Source organism: Theobroma cacao, chromosome 7 (assembly GCF_053813885.1).
Source record: "Theobroma cacao isolate CCN51 chromosome 7, ASM5381388v1, whole genome shotgun sequence".
NCBI lineage: Eukaryota > Viridiplantae > Streptophyta > Magnoliopsida > Malvales > Malvaceae > Theobroma > Theobroma cacao.
The window spans coordinates 10089548-10100935 of record NC_142645.1 but is presented as its reverse complement, the minus strand read 5'-3'; the positions used below and the strand labels follow the sequence as shown (position 1 = coordinate 10100935).

The 11388-nt window shown below is 36.5% G+C and overlaps 3 protein-coding genes across 4 annotated transcripts; 2 read left to right on the top strand and 1 right to left on the bottom strand.

Moving 5' to 3' along the window:
- The first annotated feature begins 34 nt into the window (after positions 1–34).
- LOC18594483 (Pentatricopeptide repeat (PPR) superfamily protein) lies at positions 35–1559 on the top strand. The gene has a single exon (XM_007022055.3). The coding sequence runs from the start codon at positions 213–215 to the stop codon at positions 1437–1439; it is 1227 nt and encodes a 408-aa protein (XP_007022117.3). The 5' UTR covers positions 35–212; the 3' UTR covers positions 1440–1559.
- A 76-nt stretch (positions 1560–1635) lies between these two features.
- LOC18594482 (putative disease resistance protein At1g61300) lies at positions 1636–6076 on the bottom strand. Of its 2 annotated transcripts, none has more exons than XM_088808328.1 (2): positions 5845–6076; positions 1636–4900 (listed from the first exon to the last, which is right to left on the bottom strand). In XM_088808328.1, the coding sequence occupies exon 2, from the start codon at positions 4821–4823 to the stop codon at positions 1911–1913; it is 2913 nt and encodes a 970-aa protein (XP_088664454.1). In that variant the 5' UTR covers positions 4824–4900; positions 5845–6076; the 3' UTR covers positions 1636–1910. The 2 variants fall into 2 exon arrangements, with proteins under 2 accessions (XP_088664454.1, XP_017980325.2); XM_018124836.2 differs by having other exon boundaries at positions 1636–4833; positions 5845–6074.
- A 1201-nt stretch (positions 6077–7277) lies between these two features.
- Positions 7278–8664, top strand: LOC18594481 (uncharacterized). Its single transcript, XM_088807848.1, has 2 exons — positions 7278–7499; positions 7819–8664. Exons 1-2 carry the CDS (start codon positions 7478–7480, stop codon positions 8436–8438), a joined length of 642 nt encoding a protein of 213 aa, XP_088663974.1. The 5' UTR covers positions 7278–7477; the 3' UTR covers positions 8439–8664.
- Positions 8665–11388: the final 2724 nt, after the last annotated feature.

Below are 11388 nucleotides of genomic sequence, written 5' to 3'. Positions count from 1 at the left end.
GGCTGTTTACTGCTTATGTCCATCTTGACAAAATTAATATCACCAACATTACTAATAAGAGTTGATAATTGTTTCATATCATACAATCTCCTTCGATTCTTCTTCCCTTCTCTATCCTTCACTTGGCTTATCTATATCTTCCTAAAGTCCAGACAATCAGAAAGCATAAGCACAAGGTCTCTCCCTAACTCTTCCCAGCTCTTCATTCTCGTATGTCTAAAACCATGATCTCACGTTCGCTTCTTTCCTCCATCAAAAACTTTCCTTCCTTTTCATTCCATCCAATCACCACCCAAATCCCAACTCTAGAACCCCTTTCCTCTTCCTCTCCGTTCTCCACCCACCAACCAACAGCCCCCACTTCCCCTCCACTTTTCAAACTAACCCACAAAGACTGGCTCTCCCCAAACGAAATCCTCAAGATCTTCGATAACCTTAAAGAACCAACCTCCGTCATTTCTGTCCTAAACCAATACTCAGCTCGCAAAGATTACAAACCAACCGAACCTCTCTTCACTCTTGTCATTAACAAACTGGCCGATGCCCAGGATTTCGATTGCATTGAAAACATCATGGAAAAGCTCAAACACGAAAAACCTTGCCGTTTATCCGATGATTTCTTCCAAAATGTAATAAAAAAATATGGGCATTGTGGTGGCCGAATAAAAAGGGCGATTGAGACCCTTTTTAGTATGCCAGACTATGGGACTTGGCCTAGTGTTAAGACCTTCAATATCATTTTGAGCTTGCTCGTAGCTAATAAATTGTTCGATGTAGTTCATGAGATTTATGGGAAAGGTCCCAAGTTGGGTATCGAAATTGAAGCCTGCACTTTGAATATTCTTATTAAAGGGTTATGTGAAAATGGGAAATTAGAGTCGGCATTCCAAGTGCTCGATGAATTTCCTAAACAAGGGTGTAAGCCCAATGTTAGGACTTTTTCGACATTAATGCATGGTTTGTGCGAAAAGGGGAAGGTTGATGAAGCTTTTGAGTTGATGGGGAGGATGGAAACGGAAGGAATCGAGGCGGATGCGGTTAGCTTTAATATTTTGATTTCGGGACTAAGGAAGCAAGGCAGGGTTGAAGAGGGGGTGAAGCTTTTGGAGAAGATGAAAAGAAAAGGGTGTTATCCGAATGCTGGGTCTTATCAAGAGGTCTTGTACGGTTTGCTTGATGCTGAGAGGTTTATGGAGGCGAAAGAGTTGATGGGGAGAATGATTTTGGAGAGGGTGAGTCCGAGTTTCGATTCGTACAAGAAGTTGATTCATGGTTTTTGCAAGGAGAAGCTGGTAAGGGAAGTTGATTGGGCTTTGAAACAGATGGTGCAACAAGGCTTTGTTCCTAAGATGGGGATGTGGACACAGATGGTAAAATGTGTTTTCCATGGGAGTAACACTCGTGACTCTCTTTTACTTCCTGCAATTGTAAATAGCTAGTGCTGCCATTGGACATTTTCTCATATTTGAGTTGTAACATATGACACAGAGGACATGTGAAAATTTTCTCTTATCATTTTGTGAACGACACACCCAATTCATATGGATTCATTTTCATAACATTGTTTTGGCCTTTTATGATAGTTGATGTGAGACATAGAGGACATTTTTCCCCTGTTGCTGCTGGCTCAGAATCTATTATCTAATCAAACTACTGGATAGCAGATAGTGATACAATAAAACCAAATAGTGATACAAGACAATGGCGTTCTTCTCCACATGGACATTCCATTTATTGGATGTCATGTCATGCAGAGGAAAAAAAAAGGAAAATGCAAAAACTAAGATAAAGATTAAAATGATATAGAACCAACCCACATGGACAGCTCCTTGTATCCAATTACGAAAAATTTGCATCTAGTTATTAAAGAGAAACGGGCAAACAAGAGATTGGACTTTTTCCATACTCCACTAAAGCTCCAAATACTGGCAGAAGGGTTGAAGGGCCTTTTCCTCTTCCTGATGGTTCCACTCCAGTGATCTCCACCATCTTTTATCTTGCACATTGATCACTTTGAGATTAGGAGGAGGAGATGGTTTTCCATGAAGAAGGGGAAGAGCGAGGGGAAGTCTCTTTAGCTTTGGACAGCAGGATACTGTAATATAAACCAGAGAATCACAAGTCATCAAACCCCTACAGATACTCTTCAGTTCTGGTAGCTTAGACAATGTTAAAGCCTTTAACTTGGGGAGATAGAATAAGTAGGTCATGCCCTTCCGATTGCTGCTGCCTTCTTCACTTATCCCTTCACCGTACTCTTCTGTTGTTGCTGCTACAATTTCCTCCATTTGACAACAATCGTAAATCGCAATCTCTTTCACATTTGGAAATCTTGGCTGCAATCCAGGCTTGAACAAGTTCCTCAGATTGGAACAACTTTGAATCTTAATTAATATCAAAAAGGAAAATGTACCAGGGGATGGAATGGATGATGATGAAACTACAAATTGTGAATCCTCAATTTTATCTGGCTGTAGACGGCTGCAGGAGCGAGAGGAGGAAGCTAAGAGCACACATTCGTCTCCATCAGGTTTGGTATTGCCGGTTCTGTGCACAATTTCCTTGTTTGATGACAAAACATCAATCAAACTTCCCAAGCTGTTGCACCTCTTCAAAGTAAAGAACTCAACATCGTTAGGGAGCACTAAGTCTTCTTCCCCTTCACCACTAATGCCTTCAATTTTTACAATCCGATTATAATAATTTTCTGGCATTTCAAGTAGTTTTAAACGTTTATGGGTTCCCACTTGAAGATGGTACTTGCTGGGCATTCCATCTAGAGATTTGACGTACAGATGGTAGTCAAGCAGGTCAAACATTTGGCCTCCAAAAGATTCCAGCTTCCTCAGACTTGCCAGTTCTGCTGGTTTCACCACCTTAAAAGGCTTCGATCTTCCACAAACTATAAGGCATTGAAGACTGGACAGTTTTGGTAATATTCCAACTGGTAGCACCTCTAGGTCCGAATAGAAGAGATTAAGATATCTAAGGCTGGTCAACATTTCTATACCTTGGGGTGCATCCTTTAATCCACTGTAGCTCAGGTCTAGCTCCCTCAGAGCACCAATCTTAGCCAATGAGGGCAAATACCTTAATTCTGGGCAGTATTGGAGGTACAATGCGGTAAGATTCTCCAGGTCAGAGATGGAATTTGGCAGATTCGTTATCTTGGTATGAGATAAATCTAATACCTTGAGCGAATGCATGTACAAAAAGAAAGAATCTGCAATCCTTGCTAGATCTCTATTCTCTGACAGGAACAAGGTCGAGAGTCTCTGACACTTTGGTGATGTGTCGCAAGGAATTTCAACAATATGGTTCCTCATCAAGGAAATTCTCTCAAGATCCTTCATCCACTTCTTTGTGTCTGGTAACTCCTTCAGCTGCCTTCCAGATTCTACCAAATGTTTCTCACTTGTTATATTAATTGCCATATCCCTAATCAAATCATGCATTTTGACATAAATAGTATCCCAGCGTATCACTCTTTCCAACAGACAAGCATTTTCAAGTTTGTTCAGCATAGCATGTCCCTTGTTGAACTCTGCTTGCCTACTCTTCTTTTCTTCTATAATTCCTTCAGCGATCAAATGTCTTATCAACTCTGTTCTCTCAATTGCAAAGTCTTCAGGGTATAATGCACAATATTGGAGACAACACTGAAGTTTCTCATCTTTCAAGCGAGTAAAACTAAATTTCAACCGCTCAAGCACTTTATCCATTTCATTTAGGCCTTTGATGGATTCTCTTAGTTCTTCCAGTGCACAACTCCATTCATTAATATCGACTACACCCCTCATACTCACAGCTATTGTGACAATTGCCAGGGGTAAGCAGGCACATTCATCTGCAACTTGCGTTGCAATTGCTTTCAAATCTGGATAAAGTAATATTTCACGTCCTACTTTGTCCAAGAATAAGTTCCACGCCTCCATCTTCGTAAGAAGTTTCATTTTAACTTCTTTACACCCCATTCTTCGGCAAACATCCAGTGATCGAGTAGTCAAAGCCAATTTGCATCCATTTGCTGAAGTAGGTTCAGGGATACCTATTTCCTCAAGAGAAAATGGTTCCCAAATGTCATCAAGGATTAGAAACCACCTCTTTTTCTGTTTCAACAGTGAAAATAACTTGGTTGCCTTCTCTGTTTCATCCTCATATTTTGAAAAATCTTCATTTAATTTTCTTGCAATGTCGTTTTGCAATCCAGATAAATTGGGTGATTTAGATACAGTGATCCAAATCACAGCTTCGAACGTGTTCAAGAGTTTGTTGTGAATGTGCTTCATGATGGTTGTCTTTCCGATTCCTCCCATGCCATAAACTCCAATCTTTCTAACATCATCATTCAGCAAGCATTCCGAAATTTCTTCTAACAGTGTTTCTGTTGTAGCTCCACCTGCCAGTGGTGTTGGAGGAATTTCATCTCGATTTTGCAAAGGCTTGTCGACTACCAAACTATCATTGAAGCTGCCTTTCTGGTAATGTTGGTCCACTTCTTGTATCATTTTCCATACTCGTCTCCCCAGGCACACACGTGAGAGATATTTTCCTTTCAAAACTTCTTGTTCCAGGGCTTGTGCTACACCATTAATCTTCACCACTTTCTGCAACCAAAGTTCAACTTCTTTCTTTGTCTCCTTTCCAAGGAGAAGCTCTGCTCTCAATCGGCTTTCCACATCTTCCTTTCGGCAGTTTCTCTCTCCTAGTTTTTCTCTTAGATTCTCCATGTATTGACTGAGGTTACAATGGTACTTGCAGCATTTGCTCAAAGGATCGCATATTATGTTAAAAATATCTAGAATTGGTCCTGAATACTCCATTGCCAAGCTCCTGCGTGGTACAATATATACATAAATTTGCTTCCTCAAATACGAATGGGTGAAACTCTTAAGAGAACCTACCAAAACGTATTTCAGCAAACTTTTAGCAGCAAAAGATAATATGACCATCAAATTACTCTCAATAATTAAATCAGATAAGTATATATGAGATGCGAGACCTTTTTATTTGTTGGGTCCTAGTTATCTCATTGTTTTTCATAAATTGGTTAATATTATCTAGTTTTTTTTTTTTAATTGGGAGAAGGAGGATTTGAACCCTGTTCTGGGGATAATACATCAATCAATGAGTCAAATGCTCGGGGTGTACAGTTAATATTATCTAATTGAAGTACGACAAAATCATAAAATCTAAGATAATAAATATCAAAATTCTATGATGGCAAAATCATATGATCAGTAATGATCAAGTGCTTAGAGCTAAAAATTAGCATATGAGCGATTTGGTTTATACACACTGAAGGTGGAAGCACCATAATTGCTTAAACATAGAATTAATTGCTACCCAAATATCTACACCTTACAACATCAATTAGGCCCAAGTGGCGGCATTATATATGTTTGAGTGGCTAGAAGTTAATTCAGTGCTAACCACTCCTTCACTGATAAGGAGGGATGTATCATTGATGGTGAAATTCGACAGAGGGTATAGTCTCACTTAAGCTCAATAAATGAACTCCAGCTTGATTTTCCAGCCCACATAACAAGCAATCTGAGTTGTGTACGTTCATATTTGAATCCTAGACCTTTACCTCTTAGAAAATGGTAATAGTTAATGGAATCCAATTTGAATAAAGTTAAGCTTACACTAACTTAAATCAAACTTGATAAGAATTTGATTAAATGATTCAACTTACCTAGCTACACACATAACCGTAAACAGATTGTTAAATCTGAATCTAAAAACTGAAGGGTTTGCTTCCTAGACTATACTTAGTAGAAATCAAATACAAAAAGGACGAAGAAGAAATCCAAACACAGGAGATGGGAAGCAAGTGCAAACCTTGATATGAGTGCAGATTCCGGCAGGATGAAGTAGAGGAGAGAAGCCGGTGAGAGCAAAAGATGAATTGATGAAGCTATGTAAAAACCTGGCCAAGTAGTTGTAAGGCGTTTGTCAGTAGAGTCAATTATGATTCGGATAATTACGAATAAAGGTAGTGGACCAAGAATATTTAGACTCTATTGTCGTTAACATAAGTTTTTATTAACAAGGTATTGTTAGGAATTTTCCTAGTCAACCCATAAGAAAGATGGAGACAAGCTTAAGGCTTTGCTTGGTAGGGTGGAGAAGTGTGAGGATCGATGGAAGGATTGAAGGAAAGAAAATAATTTTGATTAATGCTTGGTAAGAAAGAAAAGTGAGAGAAAAGAAAATGGGAGAGTTTACTATTTTTCCTCTTTATTCACAAAAATAAATCATTTCAAAATGAAGAGATTAAAGAAGAAAAAAATGATTGAATTGTGAGTCAAGTGTAAAATATTATAAGATTATCCATCATTTTTTAAATTTTATCTCAACTTACAAAGTGAATAATGGTAAAAATAATATCATTTTTCATTTATTTCTCAACTCTACCAAACAATAGATGGAAAGAATATTATTTTTCTCTCTTTCCTAGCTACCAATCAATCCAATGAAATAAAAAAATATATGGTTTCTATATCTTTTTACTCTTCTCCTCCTACAATTTTTCATTTTTCCATTTTTTTTTTATCTACCAAGCAATGGTGAATCAGTGTATGATATTCTCAATTTTTTATTTTTTAGATAAATTAACCAAGATTACAGTAAGTTAAAGAGTAACATTTGGTGTGAATGAGTATATGATATTAATTGCCTCTCTTTAAAAAAATTATAATGAGTTTTAGGGTACCTGAAAATTATAATGAGTTTTAGGTTACCTAAAAATTATAAGTTTAACTCATAATAAACAAAATCTATTTCTTTTCCAATAAATACTTTTGTCTATTAGGACAAACTATGAATCTTTTTATATCATTTGCCCCATTTTGAAATTTTCCCCTTATAAATATTAGTGGCAAGAATCTCACAAATATTTTCATTCAATGTAAATTGATAATACATGTATGACAATTACATGTTAATGACCATAAGGTTTGTGCATGGTAAATATAGTGAATATATGCCATTAATTACTCATTTATTAATGATGTGTGTTCTTATCACCTTTTGACAAATCTTCTTGAATATGATTAACATGCATATAAGATAATTAGAGATATATATTAATTGTGTTTAAGATAATTAGGCATACCTTATAACATGCCTTTTATAGGATATATATTTCTGTAAATTATTGCTTAATCCTTGTTTTAGTAAATAACTCAAATGTTTTTGAACATTATCCAATCCAGCTGGTACTATAAGAATTCTAGAAGTATATATTTAGTAAAGAGTAGTAATCTAGGGTTAGGGTTTTCAGGTGCCCGCTTCTCTCTTTATTCCCTATTTTAATAGAAATGCTTCGAGGTGACTCAGTGTCGATAATATAATTGATTTCAATGACTTCACCGTCCTCTTGGTCTGATCTTCCCGTAGAGATTCTGCTTTTGATCTTTGATTTTGCGAAAGATCCTATCGACATTCTTCGGTGTGGTGCTGTTTGTAAATCATGGCTACCGACTGCCTTACAGGTATATCGAAGATTTTTCCCTCTATGCTTCATTCAACCTGAGAAAGATATAGATGATAATCTTGTCTTCTTTAATATATTAAACAAAGAAACGCGAAAGATTCACCTACCTGAAGCTATGGGAAAGTGTATTTGCTGTTCCTGCAATGGTTGGCTGTTGATCGTGGACGATTTTAGTTTCCCATGTGGGATGCATCTTTTGAATATTTTCTCAAGAACTCAAATCCTTCTTCCACCCTCATCGTCTTTACCAATATCATTTCCTGATCCACATGATAAGTTCAGATCAATTCATTTCCAGTGTAAATTACTTCTATCAGGCTGTCCTACAGTTTCAGACTGCATGATTCTTCTTCTTCTTGCTCATGGTTCACATGATGAAAGCACATGCGCAATAGCCTTCTGCAAACCAGGCGACGAAAGTTGGGCTTGGTTTTTGTGCAAGACTCCCGATTGGAAAATCTCTGATGCTATCCTGAACAATGGTAGCATTTATGCCAGCAGGAAGTTTCCACCTGCTGTAATTTCCGTAAAAGAAGATGAAACAATCCCAGTCCCTGAGCCCATTTTGACTCATAATATTGATGGTGCTTTCTTAGTAAACTCGCTTAATGGTCATCTTTTGTTAGTTTGCTATAGAAGAGAGGATCCTGATGGTAAACTCTTTGATGTTTTCGAGTTCGTTATTTCTACGGAAGAATGTAATGAAGTGAATGATTTGGATGGTTGTACACTCTTTATGAGCCCCAATGGTAACCATCTAGCAAAGACTGGAAATTTAGAAACTTCCTTTAAGGGTAACTGCATCTATTTCTTCAGACATTCGGAAGGGGACTATCTTATATATGATATGGAAACAAGGCACTCCGAGATTGTGCCTAGTCGAGGCCTTCCTGGAGATGGGAGCTCTTTAATCCTTTGGGTCAATCCTGATGTCTAAAGCGGTTGGGTACTTCCTATTACTTCTTTAACTTTGTTTAATTTTCAGTGATTGGATTGTTGGAATTAGAGCTGCACAAACTTTCTTCTTATGAATTGTCTACTTTTGATGCTTCATTTGGTTGCTGGATTTTCCTCTTGTTATTTTTGGAAGCCGTTGTTCTTGCTTTTACTTGTATAACTGATCTACTCACTTCCATTGAAATCCAAGATTTATGCTTATGCTCTTTCTTTCTCTTTGCTTTTGCTTGGTGTGGCTTTCTCACCTCTTAACTTAGGTTTTTATTTCCAAGTTAGAAGTTGAAATTGGATTCCTGATTTCAAACAAGATGATGAAATGAATGAATATAATATCTGGTTTACTTTGATCTATAATCTATGGCATTCATGCATAATAAAATTTTGCACAATATTCGAACAGTTTTTTCTCAATTAATTATCATGAATAGGCAAGTTAATTTAAGTTAAAAAGAACTCCAAAAGAAAGGAAAAGAACCAAATTGAGTCAAGTTTTAATTATTAGTTAGCTAAATAAAAGTGTAACCTTATTATTTAGTAAAGATGAACACAAAAAATCACAAGCCTAAGTTGGGTCTAACTTCAATTAGCACATCGAATGCACTTTTTCGTGAGCCCTCTTATTGATATAGAATTAATCACAATATGACTTGGGCTAATGTTATTGTGTGTGAGGTGCATCCACTTGTCATGTTTCATTTAACAAATTGAAGTTGTTATCGTAAAAGAAAAACAACAAAGAGTTTTGGATCGATTTTACATGATTGATAAATATTACTTTTTATTTTTATATAATTAATATATTCAATTAATTTTTACTCTAGCATAATTGCTTTGCTTTAACTTCATAACATAACATTATAAAATTGTTATTGCTTTGTGCAAATTTTGATAGGCATAGTCCATTTATTGGCATCATTTTCTACCATATATAATGATTTTAATTACACCAGTTATAATATCTATGTTTGTTTTTTTTTTTTCAAAGCATAAACCATGTTGTGTGTTTGTTTCTGCCAATAATTAGTGGTCGACAAAATTATTGGGATTAGATAAGTACAAAGCTCAAAAGTTCAATTCAAAAACAAGCGAACATTGTGTAGGTGATGCAGTAAAGTCTTGGGCTAATAGGATCCCGTGTATGGTTGGTTGGTTCACTACCTTCGATTTACATGGGACTCTCATTGGGGGTCAAACATCATTCTAAAAGCATTTGGCGACTCGTGATTGATAGATTTGAAGTAAGACTTGCGAGTTGGAAGTTGAAGCTACCATTTATTGGAGGGAGGGTTACATTGATTATAATAGTTCTCTCAAATTTAGTGATTTACTTTATGTCACTCTTCGAGATCTTACAAGGTGTAAAGAAGAAGTTGGATAAAATTTAGAGATGCTTACTGTGAAATAGTTCAATTGATAAAAGAAGAGTTAATTGGGTTGATTGGGATCCAATTTGTAACTTGAAGGAGGGAAGTCGACTCGGTTTTGTTGATTTTTAGTTGAAAAATAGAGCTTTTTTGAATAAATGGATTTAGAGATACAATGAGGAAAGAGAGAGTTTAAGGATTGTTGCCAAAACCGAGGTGAGGGGGGGGGGAGAGTGATTTAAGTCTTATATCATTTGATTCGGGTGGTAAGAGGCCATCCTCCATTTGGAGGAATATTTTTAGTCCATTAACCCTTTCAGGGAGAGTTTCTTCTTTTTTGTGTGTAGGTATTTACTTCAGAGTGAGGAATGATGCTAACATTGACCTTTGGGAGATGAATAGATCGAAAGCATCATTCTTAGGATGACATTTCCACGTATCTATACTTAGCCATAAACAAGATTGACAAAATCAAGGATTTTGGTTCATGGGCTAATAATGTGTAAAAAAAGGGTTATTGATTAAGAGTTGGAGACATGGGAACAATTTCAACAATGCATTAACTCCATCCAAATTGACCAAGCAATGAAGGATAAATTGGTTTGAAAATGCACTCCTAGTGGCTACTACACACTGAATTCTTTCTGTAGGATGGTGCTTAACAATAATGCCAGCTATGTTGATTTGTGTAGAAATGTTTGGGTAGGCTTACACCTCTAAAGGTGGAAGTGTTTGTATAGCAAGGGATTAAAGGTAAAGTGGCTATCAAAAAGGAGCTGGTCAAAAGGAAATTGATTCATAAAGATGTGTCCATGTGTGTTCTATGCAATAAACGTACGAAATCGATTTCCCATCTATTTTTCACTTGTATTGAGACATGGAGGCTATGGTGCTTGTGGTTTGAGGAGTGGAGAATTATTGCTTATATGCTAGAGGATGTTGCCTCATTTTTCATGGCTTGAAATTCTTGACAAGTGGGTATGGTTTAGAGGAAAGTGTGGAGAATGTATTTTTTTTTCATTATTGTATGGTTTATATGGCGTATTAGAAATGAAATTGTTTTGAAAGGGAAAATTTGGGATTTGATGAAAGCCTTGGAACTTATTAAAGTAAGGTTAACATGGTGGGTTAAATCTAAATGGCCAAAGGAAAATTTAACAGTGACTAGTATGGCTAGATCACTTATTGTGGTTGTTGTGGCATGCAAAAAAGTGAAAGAGAAATCACAAGCCTAATGGAAGAGCTTACCTTGTGGATGGTTGAAATTCAACACCGATAGAGCTACTAAAGGATGCTCAGAACTTCTTGGAAATGGACGAGTTCTTCTTGATGAAGAAAAGGCAGTAAAGATGACTTTTTTAAAAGCAACTAGCTGGGGAGATGTAAACCTTGTGAAGGTTTTGGCTATTCGAGAGGTAATGATGCTTTTTGTTGCTTCTTCCTAAGCTAGCATCTATGGTATTAATTGAGTGTGATTTTAAAAATGTTTTCACTTAGTTGTTGATCCATCTACATCTCCATAGAGGATGAAAAATTTTATTTTGCATATTGAAGGGCTTAAGACAA